Here is a 27,243-nt window from a genome sequence, read left to right on the forward strand (position 1 = left end):
AGGCAAGTGCATGACCAAAACATATGGATGTGGGTAGCAGGGGCTTGGTGACATCTATCTCACGTAGGGTCAGCATCATTATAAATCTAAGAAAGCCTGACTTTAGTGAAGCGTGTACGGTGAAGGATTTTGCATTAGGTCAGAGTGAACCCAACACAGAATGACATCCCACAACTCCTCTGGAATCTCCTCCCCCAGATCCACCTCCCATTGAGTTTTTATATTATGTAAAAGGGCTTGACGCAATGAGTGGATAAGATCATATGGATGTGAGATCATACACTTTAGAAAAGGGAAAATAAAAGGGGGGAGGAGAGGCCTGGGAAGCCTCCCTGGTCTGACGCATAATGTTGATTCTCACATGAAAAAAATGCATTCTAATAACAAAACACCAGGGCAGTTCACCCTCCTTGGGTTCAAGCCAAAGGGTGGGATGCGCTCGGTAGAGCAGAGGTACCTCATCCAGGCCGAGGTTGTCCTTTAACAGCTAGGCAACGAATTCGGTCACAGGCACACATCCTCAGTCCCTTCCAGCACCCCGACCAACCTTATATTATTCCTCTTCAATCTCCCCTCCAGGTCCTTGTATTTGTTCATAGAATCCAATACAGTTAACTGGTTGCTATGCTACATTTTTGTTGCAAGGGTTCAACGCTATGTTTTAAGTCCTCCCTTACTGAAGAAATTTCAGACTGCAGGTCAGAGGACAACGAGTCAATTTTACTGCACATCTCCCCTCTCATCAAGACTAGCATAGGTTGTAGTTGTCCCAGAGTGGAAGTGCTCTCAGTGCCGGCAGCCTCCTTCAGTGACTAAACAGGATCAGCTGAATTTGAGGCTTTCGTGTAGCCTGTATGTGCCAAGTCCGTTTTTGCACAAGCACGTCATTGTTAGTTGAAAGATATAAAAAATTACACTGACGCAGTCCAAACACAACAGCCAAAAAATTATTTAAAAAAAACAGCAAACTGTTAATAATTGAAAATAATCACAAACTCACAGAGCAATGGAAAGACATTTCTTACATGCTCGATGCTCAAAATCCCCAAAATTTCAAAATTATTTTTATACAGTTCAGTTAACATGTAGCACTCATTTATATATCATTATGGTAGAGCTCAATATGATCATATCTCCAAACAAAAGGAATCTTCCTCGAAAACGGCTTAAATGAACACAATGTCTTTATTGTTTTGTTGACCTCTGTTTGAGAGTTGAATCACAATTATATTTTAGGGAATAATCAGACTATTGGTGCTTGGGTGTCAGTAATTGTTTGTTTGTTTCAGTCTTTTTTCTGCACTGAAGCACTTAAATTAGGTAGGAGGTAGAACAATATAGTTTTTGTTTCTAAGGAAGGTTTGTTTTACCAACAAACTGACCAAAAAGTAGCAGTTAGTTTGCATTATACATGATTATAGACCCAATGTACTGAAGTCTGACCTCTGACCTTTAGTAACATTTTCCAATATCTGATCAAATCTTTTGCCTGAGGCTGCTGCTCAGTGGGATACGCCTTAGAGAAATGACAAGAAATGATGGAAGGAGATGCTTGGAAAGCTAACATGTGGGTTTAGCTCGGTGTCCTCACCTGTAATTGTTGTCACTGGTACCCTCACTTCTTGTGAGCGTGTACGAGAGAGACGAGGGAGGCACGTGTGTGTGTGATCTTTTTGCAATTAATCTATCTGAGATTAGTTGGGCTGCAGTAGTGAATCAGATGTGTAATCTTGTCTCTAATAGTGACAAACCTTCAAATCCCCATTCTGCACTAAAACCAGACAGGGTTTTACAGAACCATGTATGACCTTTTACCTTTAGTTGATGGAGTTTATGCACCTACAAAAGCTTATGGGGGTCTTGATTACTCCTGACGGGATTAGTTCACTAACAGACAGATGAGTGGTGAGAGGGCTAGGTGGACACACAGTAACTAGAGGATCCTCAATTTCGACAAAACGTACTGTATGTTTGACAAGTGGGAGAGGTGAGGGGGAGAGTATGAGTGTGTGTGTTGGGTGTTTCCAGATCAGGGTTAATCGGTGGGATCAGCCGCAGTGAATAGGCTAGTCGTTATTCTGAATTGGCCAGGATATATGGTTATATGATAGAGAGCGAGGGTTTAAATCCCTCAGCCTGCATTGTTGGGCCTTCTATACAAGCTGGCTTTTCTCCTCACACACACACACACACACTCACACACACTGGTAAGATGAACATTGATGATAAATGTATAATCCCCACACACACACACACACACACACACACACACACACCATTAAACCCAATGGATTACAGTTTGGGGAATTACAGCAGGGATTTCTGTTGTCTCTCTTTCTGTCTTGCTCTGTCTCTCCCTCCTCCTCTGCTTTCACTGCCCTCGCTTGTCAACAGCCCCACTTGGCGCGGGCTGCCAATCCAAAGCTTTGATGAGGCAGTGTCAGCTATTTGTTTGGCCGAGCACAAATGGTTCTCTGAATAGAAAGAGTGCAAAAGAGAGAGAGAGAAAGAGAGAGAGAGAGAGAGAAAAGCTGAAGAAGAGGGAGAACGGCCATCCTGGCATGTGATAATATTGAGAAATAATCTGCCACCTTCCTCTTCTCCTCCTTCTTTCTGTTGTCTCATTCACAGGTCTCTCATTCTCTGTCTCTCCCTCTCTCTCTCTCTCCGTTCTTAACTCCGTCTCTCGTCCTTTATCTCTTAAACACAGACTGTGCCAGTGTCGGCTTGCAGCTGATTACCGGTGTAATCACTCACATTTTAGATGATCTGATAGGAGAAAAGGCCTGCAAATCATCTTAACACCCCCCTGAATCCCCTGAACTCCCTCTCCTCAAGACGGTGGCCAACAACAACTACTTTATTTTTGTCCTCAATATTTTCTTTCTTAAACAGTAGGCCAGAAAATTCCCTCAGAAAAGCCCAGTTAGAACAATGCCTCAGTAAGCCCATTCTGCCAATATCCTCTGCTTATTTCAGTGTAATGTAAGCCCTGGATTTGTCACTGTAAGTAGATTGGGGCACAATGTAAGTACAAGTGGAGTTGATGTAGTTAACTTTGTACTAAGTGGCATCTTGCTGTGTGTGAGGGTTGCTCTCTCTGTCGAACCTGACTTTTCAGAGTTTTCAGTAACAACTGGCTGCAACTGCAAGCATCACAGAACTTGTAGGTTTTTGTAGGTTTGTTTATACTTTGGAAAGCAGCAATTGTGTCTTTTGATACTAATAGCAAACAGTTCTTATAGGTGAAAAACATATTTATTTTTTGTTAAGTCATACAGATTATTTTGGAAAGTAGTCCAACTCTTACACCTCTGTACTTTTAATTACTGTGAAGGCTCCCTTACTAAAATTTAACAGTGCAACAATTCTAACTGGTGTTGCCAATGGACGGCAGATTTTGAGTCATATTTCTTGGGTTTTGATTTGCCTCACAAAGCCAAACCCAAGAATTCAGTTTTTCCCATTGTGGTCTAATGTTTACTTGGGTTAAAATGGACGGAATTACTGATTGGATCAATCTTTTTCCAGTCATAACCAGAACTACAGTATGACTAAAATATGAGCAGCACCATTTTTTGAAAGGGAAATAGAGGCTCAGCTTCCTTGATGCCAAGCTTTTGAGGAGACTAAAATTGAAACTGAGTTTACAACATTAAGACTAGCTTCTGTATGATAAACAGACCATGACAACAACATAAAATTTTGAGTACACACACAGTGTCTGTAAGACGAGCAATGGCAAAATAGACCCCTTCTTTTGTGATGTATTAACTTTTAAAGAGTTGAGGCATTAGAGGGTATTCTACGTTTTTTTTCAAAGCTTAGTCATACAGTATTAATGTCATGTAGTCATTGACTACATTTGAATTGACAGCAATAATCTATTGAGCTTATTCTTTAAAAAAAACATTATTTCAGTTAAGCTGTTTACACAGCTTTTACTGCAGCATTTAAGCTGCTCAATGTCAGACAGTCGTTGCACTAGGTCTCTCTCAGGTGTGAGTGCTCACTGAAGTGATCATAAAGGTTATAAAATAGTCAACAGAGAAGTTGCCTGAATAATGAGTGAGGATTTCCTTTCAATACTAAATCACAACATCACTGTTTTTTCAGTATTCAAAGTCATAGTCATTCATATCACAAACACAGTAGTAGTTAGATTAAGGTGCATGTGTGAATCATATCCTTTAATAATATGACTAAAATCAGGGCAATAATAGTGATCAGAAAAAGCTTGCTACATAGCAAATTTCCTTAATTGTCCTAATTGAGTTAATATTGGAAAATTGTAGGCCATGTAAACATAATCAGCGCTCTAAAAAGCACCACATTTTTTCTTTTGTGTGTTTGTGTGTGTGTGTTTCAGCTTGGAAACTGGTAATTACACATAAAGGGGTCCCCTAGCAGCAGGCCGGGAGCCCTTAGGGGCCGCTGGTGGGGCTGGTCGGACGGGGGGGGGGGCAGATTACTGCGGTCTCGGGGCACCAATAGATGGCCAGATAAACCAGCAGGGGCCCCTTTCTTTTATTCATTCCCCCAGTGGACCCCTCCACAGGTCCTGGACATGAGGCCTGCACACATTAGGCCAGGACTGCTTTATAAAAAGCTGATTTTTGTGTAGAACATTTTGTTGAAATAATTGTTATAATGGAGCATGTAAAAGAAATGCTACATTAAAGGACCAGAACTCACATGCCCATTTGTACATTGAAAGTTTAAATGAAGTCGATATGAGGCAGATATGGTTGCTGTCTTCCTTCTCTCATTTTGTCAAGTTCAGTTTTGTTGCAGCTATATAACCGCAGCCTTGAAACAAACACGATGTATGCGAGCATCATATAAGTAACGTACTACTGTATCATTTTAATGAGGTGTGTGTGCGTGTATGTGTGTGTGTTCAAGGGTGATAATCCTGTCTCCCGTCTGCAGAGCCCCAGTGAAACCCCGCTAAGCCACTTCATTCACTTTGATCCAGGTTTGGGGGGCAGTTTAATTTCCCATAATGCTGTTGATCAATGATTTCCTTTCAGCGCTGATGTAATTAGTGGTTTTAAGCCAGTTTTGCGCTCCTACCTCACTGTGTTTTTAGGAGGGTGCTTGAATTTATTATTGAGGAGCTTTAAAGAAAGATCAATATCAGCTCACACAGAGGGTTACATGAACATGTGAACGCAAACAGTGATGTGTGTGCGTGTGTGTATGTGTGTGTGCATGCATTACTTATAGGAAAATCTTATCCAATAACATTTATTCTGCTTTTCTCCGAACCTAGTTGCTGCTGTTTAGATAACTATAAAAATAACAATCGCAGCAATTAAAATCTTTCCCAAAACAATTACATCTTTAATGCATAATTCATCAAATTAATATATAAATCTAGCATTATCTTATTAGTAACAGGTTGTTTTATTAATTAACTTGATTAAGTGGTATGCTTAATCGCTGTGGCCTAATTGCAAATGGTCAACTGATTAATCTAAGCGATAGTTGGTGTCTGCCGTCCTCATGGTTGTTTTCGTGCTATTAGTTCCTCAGTACAATTGAGTCAAACCTTAATTTCATAACCACATCACAGACCTCTCAGACAGTGAGGAGAATTACAGCCAAGCCACATTGCGTGAAGCATCACTGTATCTCATTTAGTCTGTTGAACACACTGTAGTAGCACCGATATTGGCCGGTGTCAAAGGTTGAGTTAATTAACTTGGTCTGGACTGTGATGCAACAGGGGAAAACATGGCTCAAATGTCTGAGTATAAATGTTAATGACAACTTTTAATTTAGCTGCTTCTTTTTAGCATTACATACAGGATATTTGCATTATTGTACAGTAATGCAAATAATCCTCTATTCTGCCTTTGTTCTGCTGTTCGCCAAAAGAAAGGAGGTGAATGCTTGCTGAGCTCACAGTCTGAACAGTTTCCACATGCACTTTAAAGCCATTATGCACGTTTGTTCTTGAAAGTCTTGTCCAGGGTGAATTATAGAGCTGTCTACATCTTGAGACAACTCCCAGAGCCTCGCACCTGTCATTTGATGGGTGGGTAAGGTCAACCTTCTCTCATCTCTGTACCACTGACTAAATGCAGGCCTGTTGTGTTTCGGCACACGCAGTCTGAAATGATGTTAGTAAACTTCATGACATAATTCCATTATGGCATTTAACTAGAAGCACAATGACCTAGGATTAAGTTAATTGCTTTAATTTGTGCTGGCACTATTTGAGCAAATGGCGAACATAATCAAATAAGCTCCTGACGATTTGAAAACTGTACAGTGTGTAGCAAAAATAAGACTGTTGTCCTCAGTGTTTTAGTCATGTTAGCAGCATGGCTCTTGGGATGTCGGTTTGGTTGGTTGGCTTGGCGGTCGGTCACTCCACCACTTAAGTCCAGACTAAAATATCTTGACAATTACTGGATGGATTGCTATGCAATTTTTGTATACACATACACGTGCAGTCTAAAAGTGCCAATTTTATGTAATTTTGAGTCAGTCGTCATTCCTGCTCTGCATGCAGAAGTCCTTGCATGAACCTCATGAGGGATGTAGATTTACTTAAGACTTGAGGTAATAGTTCTCCGAATCATACAACACCTTAGATTAGACATTTATATCGCCTCTTGACACCTCCCTGTTAGTGACCTTGTGGTCAATACTGACCATTAGCCTTCTCTCTCATTTACCTGGTTTTCCTTTGAACTAAGCCCATCCTGCAGGGCTGACACGCTTGCATGGAAGGCCAGAGCCTGAAATTACCACCAGACCCTCTGCCAAAGCCTGACTAGGTAGTCATTACCGAAAAAGCCTCCAAGTTCTTCACTCTTTTGAAGTGTGTCACTACTTAGTGAGATAACAATGCAAGTGCCCTTTAACCTTGTCAGGCTCTTCAACTTTGTGTGTGTGTTTGTGTGTGTGTGTGTGTGTGTGTGTGTGTGTGTGTGTGTGTGTGTGTGTGGACTTCCCTGTTTCCATTTGGCTGACCAATCTTTAAAGTTGCTCACTGGTCTGGTCACAGCCAGGGGATGAGGCATGGCATTGAGTAGTTGCAAATGGAACCAAACTAAGCCTATATGCAAACAAAACCCGGGGAATTAGGGAAACTAAGCTGGCCTGCTCACAGTAACTCCTCGGCCAACACTGAACCACAGAAGAGGAGAGAGTGAAGAAGAGAAGGGAGGGAGGGAACGAGCAAGGCTCACTGAGTTCTCATGAAGGGCCTGTTCTTTTAATTGTGTTGAACAAAACAACAGGGGCTAAGTAATGGGGTTTTAAAGCGAAGCACATTTGGATAGATTGTGTAACGCCCTGTGTGGGTGTGAGGCGGGGAGAAGAGAGGAGAGAGAGGGAGAGCGACACCGAGGGCGAGTGGGCGGTATTGTGTGGCAAGAACAAAAGGCGAAAGTTGGCAAATGGAGGCACCCATCGAAAAGCCTGGAACCAAACTGGCCGGCTAATTACTGACATGCATTGTCAAGGAGGAGGAAACACAACAAAACCGGGATAAAGATTAATTTTATACCTCATCCTCCTCGCTGTCAAACACACAGAAACAAATCCTGTAAATTGAAAAAGAAAAAAATGAGGCAAGCAGATAGAGGTGGAAGGGATCAGAGGGATAAAGCTATGGGAGTGTAACAGTACAAAGCAATGCGAGTAAGGCTTCCTTTATTCTGCCAATCCCTCCTCTCAAACACATGCTATAGACTTGTCTTTACATCGCTCCTCTGTCCCTTCTCATACTCTCCCTAAGAAAAGCAGAGTTTTGTAGCTGAATAGGCCTGGAGTGCACATTAAGTTGCTGCCACTGTTCATATTTTAGGTCAGTTATAAAAGAAACAGGAGTCTCATATAGCGCCAAAGGTTGCAGAGAAGGCCAGAATATCATAGAAACTGCAGTTAGGAAACACAGAGCGCAAGATCTTGAGTGGGCTGTAATGCAGCAAGATCTTGTGGAATAAATTTTTCAAAGAGAGGTAAAGAGAGGACAGGTGGGGACAAGTGCAAGGAGGATTATTAATATTGGTGTTTTCTGGAGAGACTGCTAACATCTCCTGACATGTTTGCTCTGCAACCAGCTCTTTCGACTTTGGTCTTCCATTTTCTCATTCTGTGCTCCTTTTTTTATTTCTCTGTTCTATTTTGACAAGTGTTTTGAAAATCACTTGTCATCCACAAACTATGCCAGGCTGGTTTCCCCCCCCTCCTCCTTTTTTTTTTTTATTACCATGGAGGTTTCACAAGCGTACGCTGGCGATTTGGAGATGAAAGGGATGGAATCATCCCGATTCCTGCCCTGCCACTGAGCCGCTCAAACTCCTGACAAAGCTGTCAGACTCCATTTTGGCTCCAACTGCCAGAGTAAACTTGCTCTGCCATTTATAATCAACAAGAGGCAGCGCCAAGTCCCGCTCCAGCCCTTGTCAGAACCCTCCAACTGCTTCTCTTTTCAGAGGCGTTAAAGTGCATTTTCCCTCTTTTTACAGTATGTCTGTCTGCTTATATTTCTTGCTATTTTCTCTTTTCTTTCTTTCTTTCTCTCTGTCTCTGTTGTGTATCATGCTGTATTTACTCTGGTGGAAACACTGCTGAGTGTAGGTAAAGATGTTTATAGCCGACATAAGATGTATACATGCACACACAGTTTTGATCTGAGTATTCTTTGTTTTATCTGATTTTTGTGGTCTTTGTTTATGTTTAACAAATCAGCCAGTGTTTTTTTTAACATGCTGTCAGCCTACAGACAAAAAATACCTTGTGGTTATGCTGAAGATGCTTGTATGTTGATGCCTGATGCTTCAGATATTAAAAGTTAAATCAGCTGATTTACAATGTGAGAAGCTGATGGTTACTGTGCATGCCACATAACCGCAACATCCCTGGTTTGACTCCGGGTTGGGACTTTTGTTGCATGTCATATCCCGCTCTCTCTCTCCCCCTTGTTTCCTGTCTGCTTCTCCACTATCAGCTCTCCGTTAAAGGAAAAAAAAATGCCCCAAAACAAGAAATTTGTGTACAAACAGTGTGGCATCGAGGGCGTTTTACCTACTTCTACTCTCTTCACTCTCCCATATACTTTTGGAGGAGCAGTCTTCAACAACAGCATCCAAAAAACTGAATAAAACAACTTTCCAACACACTGACAATTACATGGCATTAGTGTTTCTATGAATAAACTGTGCTCCTACAATTGATACCTCAGCTAATGTTGCTTGCACACTTTGTTGTTGCTGCTGGATGTTTGTTTTTTGACACATTCACATAATATTATAAATACAAAAAATTGGATTTCTTTCCTCCATTGTGTTTTATTTGTGAGAAGGCCTACATCCAAATCATATGAATGAATTGAATTCATATTTATGAATTTAATTCAGATTGTAGTTGTAAGTAATTGTATTCATGTGGGTATAACTGACACATCTGTAATATTTTGGACTACTGCCATCAGGGATTCCCTGCCAGTGGTGTTTACATTATACAGTTTACATGTTGCCTGCACAAAATAAAACATATTCAACTTGTAATCACTGTTACAAGGTTTGAGTGTCCTACTAGTAATTGTGAATGGCGATGGGGTATGTGATCTATCTGCCAACAAACTCTTGGAAAGTAAAAAGATCTAATACTGCAGCATAAAGTCTCAGTGTAGGAAGGTCTTATTATAGTGTAAATGTTATTATATTGTAAGGCTGTGTATGAATTGCATAAATTGTCATTATGCAAAAATCAGGAAAATAAGGGTCAAATTATTAATAAGCTGAATTAGCTATTAAATTCTTAATGCTTCTCATTCAAATAAGGGGGGACACTTCAATGTCAAAGTAGTCATTAGGTGTGTTTCCATCCACCTGTTTTTATTCGCATTCTCAATTTTTGGCATTAAAAATCCTGCGTGGAAATGCTGAAAATGGGAAAAAAAAAATCCAGAAATATCACTGAAAAGTTTATACTTTTGGCTGAGGTGAAGAAGTCGGTGTATCGATAAAAGCACAATGCGACAAAGTGCAACGGAAACAGACTTGGCAAATAAATCATGATGTACATCAAGCTTTCGCTCCAGTGAAGAGATCAAAGATAGCAGTTAGACGAAAACATCAGACCTCAAATTAATACATGAAACAAACATAAATACAATATCTCCATCATGTTTACATTGTTTTGCATCATGTGAGGTTTAACCGGTGCTCACTTTTTTAATTCTGTCATCCTGTTGCACTTTTCTTTTGCAATGGTTTAAATGTCTTTAATTCTTTTTTTTTTAAATTGTCTGTGAGGTATGTCACAGTCACAAAAACATGAGCCGTTCCACTGAGTCTATTAGGACATTGGGGGGGGGGCGAGGGTCAGCACACATAGGCATGAGAGAGACAGAGAGAGAGGAAGGATGCTTGGCTTCTCTCCAGCAGTGGTGCTCCTGGTGCGAGAGAGGAATAGTCTCCATTCTTTGGATGAGCTTTCATGTAGGGACACCCAGGAGAGAATGAAAGAAAGAGATACAGAGGTGAGAGGGTGCAGTGAGATGTTTACTGGGAAATATTTTAGCTTTACTCCAGGTTCACCACCAGTCTTTGAAAATGTATTTTATTGTTGTGCAGATAAAGAAAGGCATTGTGCCAGATTAAGCAAAGCATTTCACTGCATTGATTATAAAATTATACCTGAGATGATGATTGCTTAATGGAGATGAAGACTTAAATCTGAAAAAGGTGATGTCAAATATGGGAAATAACCTAAGAGATGTCCGTCTACCTCAACACTGATGTGACCTGATCACAGATCTACTAGGAGTGTCTGATGTGAGTGTGTGCGTTTATACGTGATGGTTCATGTATGTGCAATTACACCACGGTCACTTTCATTACTTTAACATAAAAGACTTTTAATAACTTGATAATTTCCCCATTTAACCCACTCAAACAGACACTTCACCATTACAAAGAGCAAATTCTGCACCTGCCCCGTTTATTCTGCCTCGCCCAGCCCAGGCCGGACCAGCAGCGAGGCCGGTCTCAGCGTGGCCCAGCTCGGCTTGGAATGAAACGGCACGTCCATAATCTCTGTGCCGGCATGTTAATTTTCAAGTCAAAGGGACAGCTCCCTTTTCATCACGGCGGAGGCTGTGGAATATTCAGCGCGCTGCAGATGTTCATGAATAATGTCTGTGGCCAAACCCCTGGCTGAGGCTGGGGGAGGAGGGATAGGGGGATGAGGGAGAGGGGAAGGGTAGGGGAGGCAGTGAGGCCAGATGAATTACACGTAGGGGGGATCTGACAGGCGGCGTGGAGCTTTGTGATCATTCCAAAGTTCTAATAATCTCTCTCACCTTCTCCATCTCCCCAGTAATGAAAGAGAATAGGTGATTGCACCCCGGGCTATGTTCCCCGCGTAATGACTCCTCCAAAGGCACAGAGCCGCCAAGGAAAAATGAACTTTGAATGAGCGGCGAATTGGCTCTGACAGAGTGATAGACCGTGACACAGATTCTGTAGCAAAACAGACGTAGTGCTAATTGATTATCAATATTTTAAGCAAAGTGATGAAAATAAGCATTAAGAGATGAGAAAGAGGGAAGAGAGAAGGGAGTGCACAACACTACCTTGGAGGGGGGCTGTCATTTGTCCAATCTCCCTCGCTCTTTCTCTCCCCTGTGTTTCTACTCCTCCTGCAGCCAGGCTGTCTCCCCCATCTCTCCCTCTCCCTCTCAGCCTGCCCTCTACCTCTCTCATGCATACTGTCTTTCAGTTTTCCTTTATCATTTCTCATGAGCTGACATTTTAGCATTAATTGCCAAATATGTCCCTGAACTTGTATTAATTTTGTAACGCTCTGCTTTATTTATTTCTTCGCTTTCACCTTCATTTTTGTCTGTGATGTTCTGCTGTTATCAGGCCAGTGTTAGTCACCTTGTCCCCGTGTAAGAGTGTTTAATTTGGGAGATCAATCACTTATTCATATTTTCGTAGAAAAAAAAAAAGAAATCAAACACTTTATTCAAATACATTGCAGGCAAAGCCAGGCTGTTTCTTCATTCAGAATTTGTAAAAAGAAATCAAAGAAAATTAATAGTCTTTTTCAGAAGTATTAGATGCACGCGCACACACACACACACACACAGACACGTTAGGTCACTTCTGGGGACATTACATAGACTTGCATTCATTTCCTGGAGACTTACCCTAACCATAACCACTAATTGCCTAAACCTAACCCTTACCCTAAACTTAACCACTGACCCAAAAATCAGCTTTTTCCCAATTGGAGACATGGTTTTGTCCCCAATTGGACAAGCCGTCCCCAATTAACCGGTCTTGAGTCTGAAATGTGTCCCCGATAGTAGGCTAAGTCAGACTACACACACAGACACACACACACACACTCGACCCACCATCCATGAAGTCCACACCAAAGAGCGGGCAGGGAGTAGCCAAGACCACCAAGTCTGTGTGTCTATTCTGCAGTGCGTGTTTGTTCCTGTAATGTGGTCAGTTGTGCCGAGCCCTATTGACGCTGCCAGGGTCCCGGCTCTCCTGCCTTTCTTTTCTAAGTGGCCGCCCTTCTGAACCTCCTTGTGTCAGCACTGCGATTAGCGGCTCCAGTTTACCTTTCATGTGCGGGGGTCCTGATAGACTTAGTCCCATCTCCCCCACCACCACCACCACCACCACCACCACTACACACACATAAGACACACACTCAGTGGTGTGCCATCACAATGGCATCCAACAGGCTTTCAGCAGGGGAACCTGAGCCTATTCTCTGCCATTCAACAGCATGCTCAAGTGCATTCACACTGGAATAAATGAACACACACACACACACACATGTTAGGCAAGCATATTTTTACACTGAAATTGCAGTGCACATACTACTCTATCAATTCACAATCCACAGTTTGGTTGTGGTTATTATGGCTTTTTTCCATTTTAATTTATGATGCAATTTGTGGCCTTCCTGTAATTTGAATAATTGGGGAAAAAAAAGTTTTGTTGGTTATAGTCAGCCAAATAAATATCTTAATAATTGACGATATGTTGTTTAAGTGTTTTTATGATAGCAAACTAATGGAGGGGACTACTTGTCCATAAAGGCTGGAATATCTGTGTTTGGGTGTTGCAGAAGCTACATGTGGAGCCTCCATACTTCCAGAGGTAATGCACATACTCAAATCGGGGCTACAGTGATAGCATATGGAGACCACAAGAATTGTGATCAGGCATTATTATAAGAAGAAAATGATGTGTTTTCTCCTACCTGTAGGAAAAATGTAAAATCTGTGATCTAACAAAGCCATTTCCAGTCCAATCTTTCTGCAGTTGTCTCTCTCTATCTCAGAGTGTAAGCATGATTATTTTGGGTATATAGTTAATGCACAACATGGCCTGATAATGTACATTCATATAGTGTTGGGTGAAATCCTACACCGAACTATAAATCATATCCTGTACAGAACACATGTATGTGTGAGAGCGCTGAAACATCTCGATGGAGAAGAATAAATCCAGCTTAACTGTGCACAGCAGAGACAAAGCAACTGGTACTTACTTCATTTTCGAATGAGCACTGGGCGACAAGAACAAACAGAGAGGGACGTATCGGAGAGTAGAGCGACAGCTGGTGGAGAAATCTCTGATTTGGTGGCGATGGATCTTGTGTAGCAAAGGCCAGTTAGTGCAAGGGTGCATGAGTGATGTTCTTCTGTTTTAACACTTCTGTAGGCTTTAGTTCCTGTCTGTCTGTCTATTTCTTTCAGTCAAAAATGTAAAGCTACTGTTCTTAAATGTCTATGTCCACATCTCAATATATGGCTAAAAGTAAAAAGATCCTTGTTGAGGTTTATCAAAAAATAATGCAGCTACATGAATATTTTCACAAAGATATGGCCACAGTAGATGACTACTTGCTGATTGTACTGTATTCCCCTTTCACACTTAAGCCACGCAATGTGGAACCTTTTGTGTAAAACTTTTAATAGTGTAGAAAATCAAGTAGAATCTCAAATGAATGATGATAACCCTTTTTTCTAACACGTGACCGGTAACGAGGCCAGGCATGAATGGTCAAGTGTCGGCTGTACTAATTTATAGCATCTTACAAAGGAACTGTCTGAACAGAAAAGGGGTGTCTCTTGCACCTATAGTAACACATCAACCTGTAAAAAGATAGAAAATGATGCGGAGGAGCAGGAGAGGGTTTCAAGAGAAAGGTTAGGACATGAAGGAGATAAAAGAAAAAATAGAGGCATTAAGAAAGAGACAGTAGCATGTGGAGACATGACAAGGTTGAAGTTGAGGGTGAGATGTCATTCAGAGGCCCCAGGATGCTTAATATTTCACCGTGTGATCCCTGCATTATGGATTTGGTCTGATTGCCTTCTCAAGACCTCTAATACGCACTTACCCTCTCATCTCAGTAAAGTATTTATCTAAAAGGCGTGCCCACTCTCCCACCAAACCAATAGAATAACTGTACACATTAATGTAATGTTTTAATATCTACTGTAAGCCCTTAAAGGCAAAAGCATTTGCAATTTACATATGATATTTCCATACTGAGGTTTCAAGGTTGAACTCTGTTTGACCTAGTGGCTACATTATAGAGGCTTTGTTGTGAGCTTTTCCCCTCAGGCTTGTGTGTTATGAATTTGTGTGTGTGTGTGTGTTAGGTGCTCTGACTATGTGGACATCTGTGTGTGTTTCTCAGGTGTGCATATGTGTGCATGCGTGTGTGTGCAGCCCATGGCAGTGCGTGGTCCTCAGAGTAACCTCCCTCTCTTATCTCTCTGACCGCTGGAGGCCTCTGCTCCTCCCCATCTTTTCTGCAGTTCTCCTCTCTGGCCCAGGGTCCAGGGCCTTACATCTCTCTGAGTGCACTGGTGCAGACGTACAGTCATGGGATACTCTTTCGCCCTTGGGTCTAAAGGGCAGGTTGGGGTGCTGAGCCCGAGCCACCCACATGCATCGCCAAGACCCCGCTGTCGAGCTGCTTATTTACTTGGTTGGCCCGCATGAAACCTGCTCTCAAACCCAGACCTCCTGTGTAAGGTTTTGCCCAAAGGACATGAGACTCAGACTCCAGGGTGTTGTCTGAAGCTGGGCATAGTGTGATGTGGTGCAGAGGGGTTTGGAGCGAGGGGCTAAGGTTTATTTTACTGTGTTGGGCTCTTCCACATTATTCACTCTCACTTAATACTGATTTAAAATCTGTTTTTTAGAGTCTCACTAAATGAATTGCTTCACACAGGACAATTTGGCACTCAGAGTTATTGAGCTGCCTCTTATTGGTCAGTAGTAGTTAACTAATCGGCCGTCACGGTCTTGTTTGGTTAAGAAATTTGTTGTCAGAAGTTGCGTAGTCTTTATGAGGACGAGCTTTAGTCATTACTAGAAACTGAAGTCATATCTGTCACAATAATGTCACAATAATGCTTAGTATTTAAGAAGCACTAGCTTTAAATAGATTTGAGATTATTTTTATTTTCAATTAGTCTGCAGAATACCAAAATTGTGAAAAATGTTCATTATAAGTTGTCAGAGCCAAAGGTGACTTCTTTCAGTTGCCTTTTTGTCTAAATAACAGTTCAGAACCCAAAGATACTCAGTTAAGACAGAAGAGCAGGAAATAGTCACATTTGAGAGACTGGAAGCAACACATTTTTTGGCATTTTTGCTTGAAAAATGTAATTTTGAATGATTTATTAATTATTGGTCAGTCCACTAATGGATTGATCAACTTACCATTTCAGCGCTAAAAAAGAAGCTTCTACAAGACTTCACTTTCTTTTGGGGAAATAATAATGTTAGACAAAACAGTTTGATGTTTTAGTGAAATCAAGTAATCAATTAATACTTTGACCAGCTGTCGACAAAGAATTTCTTTAGCCATGTAACTGCAAGAGAGACAAGGATATGATTAGAGTCTTTGCAAAGACATTTTGTGTTGAGAATGTCAAAGGAGAAAGAAAGATAGATGCAGTTTGAGAAGAACAAGGAGGACAACTGGTTGAACACCAGTCAAGCAAAAATGTAAGAAAAAACAGTAGTGAGAAATAAGTATACATGCAATCTACTGTACGTTGGCCTTTTGAATACTAAGATCTACTGTATATACAATATGAATTTGAATTGTATGAGTGTTTGTAGTTGGAGGAGAAAATGAACTCTGGACAGAGTTATCTCCTGTTTCTTCCTTTAGATAAATTTCTTAATTCCTCACCTCTTTGAATTTGACAGATGCAATCTCAGCATGATCACTGAAAAGGAAAATACAAACACAGAGCCCAGGTGTCTAGAGTTAAGAGGCTGTTTTAAAAATTAATAGAACAAATGTTGCATAAGCAAGGCTCCAGAGTTTTGGATGTTGGTGAAAGTAGGCAAAGTCTTCTTTACCACATTCTCCCTTCTTGAGTTCTTGAGTTCAGGATTTTAGTCTTGTTGTTATCAAGCTCATCTGCAACAGCAGTGTCAGCATGCAGTACTGGCAGCTTGCATCTGGCTCCGTCATTTCGGCAATCACTCCTCTCTGAAGCATCTATAACACCACAGGAGTACCAACCCTAATTGATGCACCCCCCCAAGCATCAGAATATAGCCATGAAACAGAAAAAAAAGCTTTTCAGACAATTGGCAATGAATAATTGATTGATTTTGTAAGATATCTCTCTCTAATTGTTTAGTTTGTAAATATTTCATGGGTGTCGTTAAATCGGCCTGATGACAGATGCAGAGGGCAGCGAGCGATAAAGATCATTCAAGTTCAGGTCCCCTGTTTCCTGCCTGAAGTAATTCACTCAGCAGAACAATCATATGGTTTGAGGATGAGACACACTGATTCATATACAGCACTTTTGTGAATTGACTGCGCTTTTGTTGTCAGGAGACTTTCTTCAGGCCCAAAATAATTTGCACTATATCATACAGCTCGTAATATAGGCTTGCCCTTGAATGGTTTTATGCATTCTGCTGCTAAATATTTAAATGACTTCATGTTTTGTCTCTTTATGTCTGCCCGTCCAATCAGGATGCAGATACATTTGTGATATGTCCTGTGTCAAATTATGCTTTACAGCTACAAGGTCTAGATGAGCTGGTTTTTTGATAAAGCATCCTGTATAAACCACACACGGGAACCTGCATGTAAACACACACACACACTCACACTCAAACACACACTCGCATATAAAAACAAGGCCAGGCTCAAGCCTCCCGCTCATGTTGGCTGTGTGCTGTGCCACCTAGTGGTTGATGTGGATGTTGCCTGCTTCTCTACACCTGCTGTGGATTTCTCTACCTGTATAATCACACTACATCTTCAGATACAGGCTTTTTTTTTCTTTCTTAATTTTTTTTTCATCTAAAAACTGAAAAAGGCTAAAATAAAACCTTTTGGTGTTTTATGTAATGTATTTTTGCCCTTAAGAACTGAATCCTTCTTTAGCAAGTTCTGTACCTTACAGTAGCTTATCAACCTGCTCAGGCCAGATGATATATGATGTTATTTATAGGGTGGTACTTAATCTGTTCATATGGAATCTGTAAATATAACATTAAAATATTCCTCAGATAGCTGACCTTAATTAGACCAACTAATTATGTAGTATCATGATTATAGTATTATGATTAACATTTGAAGCAGTACATGTCATATTATTACAGCTTTGTTTGTGGAACTGAGGAAGACCCACCTCTTCGATCTTTCATACACAGTACAGTAGTATCTGTATCCTTCAGGTATCCTGCATGAGAAATTCAGCCTCAGTAATTTCTGAATATTAACATTCATAACATTTTGAAACACAAAACCTGTCCTTCACAAATGACAGGTTTGCATAACAGACCATCCTTGAACACTCTGACCATTGACAAAAGAACAAGTCCCTCTCAGGGCTGGAACAACAGTGCAATAAAGTATCTGTAGGCACATGGACCAAAGTATCACATCTGTCCTGTCCATCTTCCTTTTTTGTATACTTGTCCAGTAGAACTGAACGTTGTCTCAAAAATAGTCACATTGCAATATTTTAGGTTTTTGCTGTGTACATTGTAATATTTTTTGAAATAACCTCATAAAAGCTTCAAATAACTATCCTCTATATGAATCTATCATCTATATCCACATGAAATTATTTGGCTGGTTTCAGAGAAACTATTGAACTGAACAGCTGTTCAGTTATCTATTTTAATTAGATATGACAGTTTTACTCAATTTTCATACATAGTAATGTAAATTTTTGGGTTGGCAACCTGCCTCATGCTGAGGGTTTAGATCATTTTAAACTCTCTTTGGTAACAACCTGAAGCAGGTCCAGGTCTTTCTCAAGGAGGAAAGTTAAAGAGTCCGTAATTTCTTTGTAGCATTTGGAGCCTTCTTCCAACCATGTAAGACTAGCCAAAAGCAACCGAGATATACATTTATGAAATTGGCTGGCATTTGGTTCTGGCTTTGCACATCACACCTGAATGGACTTCTGCTGTCAGCCTAAATGGGTTTATTTGCCCATTTAGGCTGACAGCAGAAGCCCATTTTTGCTCCACAAGATCTGTTTCACAACTAACAGATTTCGAAATAGCAGATGTAGAAGTTTTGACACATGAGATGTAGCCAATAGAGTTATTTATCAGATAGACTTCACTGTTTATCTTTAAAATTGTTATGAAAAAAATCATTGTTGCCTTATTACATTTCATTCCTTTACAGAAGAACTGTAGATCTAGCATAGATTGCAACACTGATGCTGAAACAATACATCGTTTTGCACTATTATCCAGTTGTCAGTCTGTCTGCCCAACATTTTTCTGTCTGTCTTCCTACCTGTCTGTCTTGTCTTGTCCTCTTGCTTGCCTGATATTTGTCAGTTAGTGTGCTTACCTGTCTGTCCTCCAGCCGCATTGTGTTCTTACATTTCTCTGTCTCGTCTTTCTGCCTGTCAGGGCTGCTATTTGTCAGTGTGCCTGCATGTCTGTCTGTCTGCCTGTCTTTCCACCTGTCTGTCTCTCATTTATTTATTTATTTATTTATTGTCTCTCTGGTATTCAGTGTTGGTCGGAGGCCCGCCTGCCGAGCTTCACTGTAAAGTACTCGGCTGATTGGAAGGGACATTTTTCCAATGGCGCTATGCTGCCTCTAATATTCTGTTTGTCGTTGGGTGTGAGGCTGATTTATCACGCCTCTTCTCCCGCTGACATTCAGATTCACTTTGATTGGCGGCCGGACAGACCAACACCCTCCACTACCAACAACGCTAGCATCACTCACATGCACAAACACACACACACAAGCATATTCATATTCACTGTATACCTGACTGTGAGTATGCAGAGCATCACATTTGCCTATTACGCCAACACATACCCACTTACATTTGGACTTGTAGACACACACTTGCATACATATACTCACTCACAAACACATGCAGACTAAGTGGATAACTGTTGTGCTGACCTCTGTTTTTCAGCATGCTAGTTTGTAAGTGTTGTATTGAGTTTATTGAACAACGTGGGCAGACTGCTGCTCTTATGTTGTTCTCTCACCTCACGAACTCTATAATATGATAGCCTTTCTCACTTCTAATACTTACTGTACCCAGCCTAAGGCCCAAGCAGCCACACTCTTGTGTTGAATAACATCTCCCTCCTTCTTTTTTTTCACCCTCTGTCCCACCCTCCCCGCCCCCCCCCCCCCCCCCCCCCCAATCCCTCCTTAATAACTCTATAACTCACCTCAGCCTTAGATTTAATTGCTTATCTGTGTGTAAACGTATTAACCCTCTGCTGTATCTGTTTTGCTGCCGTCCCAGGGGCCCGACAAGCCTCTCTGACTGCCGTGCCTTACATCCAATGAATAGTCCTTCTCTGTGCGGTAATAGGGAATCAGCATCGTAGCAGCAAGCATTGGCGGCGTGTAAGAGATAAATCAGATTGGGGGTCTTGCTTTGCCAGTTTATTGAATCTAAATTGCGTGCGCGCGTGGCCCCCGCCGGCCCTACACGGCCCATCCATCTCCCGGCTGATAATGGAGCGGGCCCGATTCCACCTGGTGGGAGCATTATTACATTTCCCCTCTAACGAGACCCAGCTAATCCTGCCAAGGGAGGAGGACAGGAGAGAAGAGAGAGGAGAGAAGAGAATAGAAGAGGAGTGAAGGAGGACGTTTGGGGGGAGGAAGGGGGGAGAAAGGAGGAAAAGAAGGGAAGAGAAAAGACATGGAAGAGGCGATTCTGGAAAAGAAGAGTTGCAAACATCTTGGCAACCTGCCTCTCCCTCCCACTCTCCCGCTTTCTGTCTTTCTCACTTTCTTCCTCTGTGTTGCTGTGCATAAAACATCTTCTAGCGCCATCAGAGCTACATGGCCCCTGGGCCCCTGAGCTGCAATTACACTCATAATCACAATGCGATTTCACTAACGCTCTCCGCCCCTTCCCGCTGCCATCCCTCCTCTTTCCCTCCGCCCCTACAGCCAAGACTGAACGAAGTCTAAATGAAGTGAAAGGCCTCTCCTCTCCCCAACACACGGCCGTTTATTACCCGCTTTAATAAAAGTCCATCACAGAATTATCCTACAATGAACTGGAGCCACTAAGTTGCCAAGAAATATACTTCCAATAAGGGGCCTCTGCACACAGACATGTCTCTATTTCTAGATGGGTACAGTACTCAGGCTTAATTCTTTTTACATGTGTTTTACAACTGTGTTGTTAACAGGCTTTTCATGATAGTGCAGGAAAGTGTGTTGCTGTAATGTATTTTTTGTAGTTTATCTTTTTTTAAAGCAGAGCGCTTTATTGATGTAATTAAATCGTATCCCTGGCTCAGCGCTCAGACCTACTTTCATTGTTTTGAGGGGGCAGGAGCCCGTGAGGCAGTGCACTGATGAGAGATGGATAAACAGTTTGATTTGCTGCTATCGCCCCCAGGCACAGTGTACTGGAGAGATGAGCAAGAGAAGGAAGAGAAAGTGGGGAGGGGTGGGAGAGGGCAAAACAGAAGGAGAGAAGAGAGAGCGAGAGGATAAGAGAACCTGTTGGGGGAGGGATGAAGGGATAGAGGTGGAGGATAAACATGCAAACAAAAAGAGGCGACAAATCACTCCTGTTGTTTGTGTGCACATGTTTGCGTGCACGCAGGCAAGGCCTCCTCTCTTATTTCTGCTTGTTTGTCTGTTTCCCTTGCTGTCAGTTCTTCCTTTTTCCTACATGGCCCCCATCTATCTGCCTATCTCCCTTTCCCTTTATCCCTCCTCTCCCTCTCCCTCCCGCTTCATCACACCACCAATACCGCTCTGTCTCCTACCTGCCTCTCGGTAGCCCCGAGCAAAGAGGGAACTGAAGAGCACAGAGAGGAGTTCACAAACACACACACGCACACACACACACGCACAGGTGTTCTGGCACAAATACACATCTGTGCATACAAACAAGAAAACTCTTGAATGTAGTTGTGGAGAGATGCAGGATGGTTTGGTTTTTGGCACCTGCACTCATTCACACTGTAAGTTATTAAATTATGACTGTATTAGCTAAGAGAACTAAATTTCTGTAGGTTTTGTTATCCATGTTCACTCACACACACACACACACACACGCTGTAGCTGAGGGAGGTAGAGGAGGGTTCAGTCATCCATGTAGTCATTGTTAGTAAAGATGCGGAACCTCCAGACTTAACCAGCCGTAACAGCAGTGTGACGGGTTCTTTGTCTACACCAATTACTGAACAAAAACAGCAGGGCAGTCACAGAGAGACTAGCACAACCCATGGCCCCCTGCATCCAAACACACACACATGCACACGCAGATGTGTATGTGTTATATTTTTATGTAATATATTTTCTTGCCGTGAAAAGTCAGCTACAGTTTGCAGCAATCAGACCCAAAAACAGCGTACACAAAACACACATGCACACTCAGGCATCTCAAATGGTGCAGTAAACCACATTCGGACACCCACAGCTGTGCCCGAACACAAACATTCTGTATGCGCTCACAAACTCTTACACCCACTCTTATATTGTATTAACTTCCCCAAAACGGTGCAGCGCTCTCATTCTCTCGTTCTCTCTTCCTCCCCCTTCTCTCTCTCGTCTGCTCGCTCTCTTCTTCTGTTTCTCTCTCTTCCATTTTTTTTTTTTTTTTTTTTCTCAAAGTTTAAACTCATTAAGTGTAATGATATTGGAGACTCAATTTTACATAGCTCACTCATCAACCAGTGAGATAGCAATAAAGGCGAATGGCTCCACTGAGGCCCTAATGCTGCAAAATAAATGATGCGCCGCAACGGAAATGTAATTAATTTAGAGGCAGTATTGATAGTCCTGCCATACACGGCATTATATTTTTTAATGTGGCTTAACATCTTGATTATTCAGGGGGAAAGGCGGAGGAAAAGGGAGCCGACACAACACGGATCATGATGAGAGATGCTTAAAATGCCCTGACGAGTGTTTACTCCCGCTGCCTCACTTTCTCTTAAGCTTTTCATTATGCCGAGATGATAAACACCTCTCAGGAAGACATGCTGTCTTTGACTTTTACACGGGTGTGAAGGAAAAGCAGAGAAGGGTGCTGATGCCTTATAGGGAAAGGAGAAGACGGCGTGATTCATATTTTTGTTGATTTGTACACTTACTGTTGATCCAGTGATGTGTTCTCTGGTAATTCTCTGCATTACCTGCGATGAGTATCAGTTGGTTTCAGACTTTCATGCTTGGTGCTTATTTTTTCATTTTCATTTTTTTTTTTTTTTTTACATGTGCTGATCAAATTTGAATTAAAAAAAATGATGTTTTTATTTTTATTTCATGTTCAGTCTAAATCGTGTATCATATATTACATTGTAGTCATTTAAAATTGATTAATTAAGTCTTCAATTAATATTTTAATATGCTATTGTTTTTCATAATAAGACCATTAGGAGGGTTTGCTGACTTTCTGCTTGGCGCCTAATTCTGCTGTCTGCTGTCTGTCTTTTTAGCTAAAACGGACGAGGTGCTGAAGGCCAAAGTTGCCAAGAGAGAGGAGGAGGCCCGGAAGAAGCTGGAAGAAGGTAGGTTATGTGTGTGTTTGTATCTGTCAGTCACTCACAAATCCAGCCTGTGGCACCAATACCAGACCAGTTATATCATCTCCGATATTATACCAGAGTCAATGGAAAACAATAAACAAAGCATAAAACATAATAAGAAGCCTAAAATTTTTGCAATATTTAAGATGGTACATTAACAGTTGATTTCCCTTTTTGTTCTCCATCAAATATCCACTGATATTACCTTTGAAGAGTGGGAACACAAATATTTATAATTTTGTTTGCCAGGTTGTAAGACGTCTGTTGAACAACTTTTGTTTTCTTAAATTGATTTCTTAAATTAGCTGAAGAACGTTAAAAAACACAAAAGGAAAACTTGTTGCACGCAAGTTTTATAAAGCTTTCATGTCACAAGTGTGAACCAGCAATTGTAATAAAAATGAAGTGAGACTACAAGAAATGCATATTAGTTTAGGAAAATCTTAACTATGCACTTTCTCATATCAGATATTGCAGTATTTCACTTGTCCCCACACTCTCTACATCAGTGATTTTGCACACTTTAACACATCTAATATGTATACTTTTATAGATTAAAAGTTTACGTAAGCACCATTGTCTTATAAACTAGACTAAATTCTCACTTTACCTATTCTTTGCAAAACATGAACTCAGAGATGCTGATTACACTCCTTAGTTTTTATTAAGACAGCCGTAATCTACATAAAGATGCATAGTAGGTGTGCAAGGCAGAAATGTGCTTAGCATTGCAGGCAGTAAATTTATCCTGCCAACCTGAAACGCCTCGACTACCACCAACATAGGACATGCACATACAGACACACACACACACACACATGCAAATACACACACAAAGATTATCTCTACACACATTCAAATAAAGTCAAGAGTAATTTGCAGTGGATATGCTAGCAGCAATAAAAGTCCTTAGATAGAATAATGACCCTGGTCCCTGTTCTGACCAGAGCATGATATAAATGAGAATATCAAATGTGCTGTTATCAACAACACTGTGTGTGTGTGTGTGTGTGTGTGTGTGTGTGTGTGTGTGTGTGTGTGTGTGCGCACTCGGGCATGTGTAGCAGAATAATTTGTTCTAGTGTGGGTGTTTTTATATTGCTGGACTCTCTCTCTTCTCTTTTTGTGTAATTATTTTGTGTTTGCATCGAGTAGGAATGGCAGTGTGACCTTTAAAGTTAGCTGACCTTTTAGCCGAATGAAAGTCCAGCCATCAGAAACTAATTAGCCTTGCACTATTGCTTTGTTCCCCCAGTTCTGGAAAGAATTTATTCCCTCCTTCTCTCTATTGCACCCTGTTTTGTTTTGTTGAGTTTTTTCTGCCTCTCCGCCATTCTCACATTAATATTATTCATTTTTTCTTGGTGCTGCTTGGTGCTCTGTCTCTTCCCCTTTTCTGTTTTCTCCTCCTACTTTCTGTCTCACATAAGTCTCCTTCTTCCCACCTCCATTTGTCCTCATCAACCATTTCCACCTCTCTCCTGCCCTCTCCTCTGTGTCTTTGTTACTCTTTCTCTGCTCTTGCTTCTCTCTTCTCTGTGTAGAAGCACTGCCAAAGTGGTGACTAAGTGCCTCGCTTGGGGCCACAGAACAAGGCACCCAGTCAAATAGCTTTCTTAAGCAAAGTTCACACCGCACTGTTGCCTCTTTTTGGAATCAGTTGACTCTTTCTCCCCTTTGCTCAAAGCTTCTTCATCCCTCACTCCAACTGTTCCATCTGTGTGAAATTAGGTGTTGTGCTTGAGTAGTGGAGCGGTGCGGTACAGCGTGCTGTGCAGCCGTTGCCTTTGAGGACCATCATTTTATTCTTTACCCCGCACAAGGACACATGAAGTGAGATCAGAGAGGCTCGACAGAGTGGCCCTGATGACTTGCCCTTGCCTTGGAAGTGAAGGCGGTGGCACTGTCATAAACACACACACACACACACACACATACAGACACACAAGTAGAGTCAGCCAGCTCCATCCTCTTCTGCCCTTCCTCCCAGCTAAAGTAAAATGGAGGAGGTGGGCCACTGCTGCTGCTAAACAGCAGATCACCAGGGGTCTCCTTATTCCCCGCAGGGCCTCTTAGAGGTCAACACAACTAGAAAGTTTACACTTGCACCGCTAAGTCAACTGAAATGAGAAAACCTTTAAAGAGAGTGGAGGGGAGAAGTGAACAACACTACCACCTACACTCCTCGTTCATAAATAGATTCACATCCTAGACCGGCAATGTGTTTGAGTTAGTTTAGCCCTAATCGAAACCACCAAGATCTGATTCATGTGAATGCTATGATATGCAAGCTATTATTGTAGCGAACTGTGGCTGCATACTGCGCAGCCCTGCAAGAAGAGAGGGGTTTTTATCATCAGGGTTTACTGTGAGAGAGAAAGCAGAGGATCAATAACTGGCCCTGTGGTCATCAGTTAACAAAGTAGTCTCCACTTAAAAGAAGTGTTTGGCTCTCTGGTTAAGGGCAGCCAGATGATGCTAGTGGTTGAAAAAGGAAACATGTTGATATGAAAGGGTGTGAGAATGAGAGGGAAGGATGATTCCTTTGTTAGTTGCATGCCTTGTTTAGGCTATTAAAGCTGAGAGATGCTGTTTGTGTGCCCAGGAGGCTTTTAGCTAACATAGTGTGTCCAGCTATAATAAGATAGACTGACTGTCAGTGCAACACAGTGTGTTTGTGTGAACTGTATTGTCAGCTGGCACTTTACTGAAGGCAACATATAGCTAGAGCACCATGTGTGGTTCCCAAAGCTCATTGTGATGCATTTAAATTGCTTGTTTTATCTGATCAAAACAACATAAAACCCCAAAATATTCAGTTTATTTATAACAAAGAAAAGCAAAGAAATTATTGCATTTGAGAAGCTGGTGTCATTCGCTAAATAATGATTAAAATGAGTAATTTTCTGCTGATCGAACAATCATTTCAGCACTAAAACTAAACAATATATATCAATAAAAAATATTGTTATATGTATTGATATTAAGGTAAATCTGATCATTTATTTTTATACAGATTTTAGATGATATTGTCCAGCCATAGTATTATGTTTCTTATTGTTTTTTTACTTAATATTTCTCAAGTTTGTAGCTCATTTCACTGCAGCATGTCACTTCAAAGATGATCAAATCTAGCTACTGCAATACAGCCCATACTGTAGCTACTCACTTCACCTGCACAGGTGTTGTTGCAGTTGAACTGGGAATGACAACGTTTGATGGCAAGAAATTATAAGAGATTATTTAAGATATGATACGAGAGAGAGAGTCAAATGCTCCCTCTTTACTAATATGTACAAATAACTGGTGTTAGCAGTTGTTTCTGTGTATGCCTAAGTGCAAATCTGAACCCAATTAATCTTTATTAAGACTTTGCTAACTCCTCTTGCTTTTCTTCATGTACTTAATATCCAGCAGAGTTAAGGAGAAAGGTAACACATCAACCAGTCCTGATGGAAATTGATGTAAAACGCTTGATAACCCCAATTTATGCCCGCACACTGACATATTACTTCAAAAACACACTCAGTATCTCAGCGCTGTCATCTAGTGAAATCCGGTCTGTGTGTCATTTATGAGGCGATGACAGAAACATCTTTTCATTTGCGCAGTCACACAGAATTATGTAGATATGGATTGGACACTAGCCTATAGCCCGACGACGGTATTTTAGCCCCTATGCCGCTGTGTCCCCATTACCTCAAACCACCACCAGATTGGGAGATCATATATTTTAATGAGATGTATAATAGCTCTTTAACCCATATCATTAGGGGAATATATACCTACCGTTTGCTCTTTTGGCAGTTAAACGAAAGGACTGTTTCCCTAATTACGGGGTGTGTAGGACAGGTCACGGGTTGGGTGTGTACCCGTCTGTGTGTGTCTGTGTTCAGGAATTATATGACCATTAAATATTCAGCCGCAGACCCCCTCCAGCTCACCCCTCCCTCGCTTCCTCGACCTAGCATCCATTAACGCCTCATCACCGTTTAACTAGCTCTGTTGTCAATCACCACAGGGCCTCGGCTGAAACACGGAAAATGTCTGGATTTGGTTTCTAGTCTCACTTGTTCAAATGCAGAAGATTAAAAAAAAACAAAACAAAAAACAGAATACACATCCTAACCAGCTATAAGATGCCTCCATCAAGAACAATCAATATAAGTTGAAGTATCATTATTGA

At 41.4% G+C, this 27,243-nt stretch overlaps 1 protein-coding gene across 4 annotated transcripts in view; it reads left to right on the forward strand.

Moving 5' to 3' along the window:
• The window catches only part of rsrc1 (arginine/serine-rich coiled-coil 1), a 226,355-nt gene that overhangs the window by 180,457 nt on the left and 18,655 nt on the right, over positions 1-27,243 (forward strand). For all 4 annotated transcript variants that reach the window (XM_044354291.1, XM_044354290.1, XM_044354293.1 and 1 more), the window contains one exon: positions 22,968-23,039. In XM_044354291.1, the coding sequence (XP_044210226.1) occupies positions 22,968-23,039 (72 nt within the window). The remainder of the gene's footprint in view (positions 1-22,967; positions 23,040-27,243) is intronic.

This window comes from Thunnus albacares, chromosome 6, assembly GCF_914725855.1.
Source record: "Thunnus albacares chromosome 6, fThuAlb1.1, whole genome shotgun sequence".
Taxonomy (NCBI): domain Eukaryota; kingdom Metazoa; phylum Chordata; class Actinopteri; order Scombriformes; family Scombridae; genus Thunnus; species Thunnus albacares.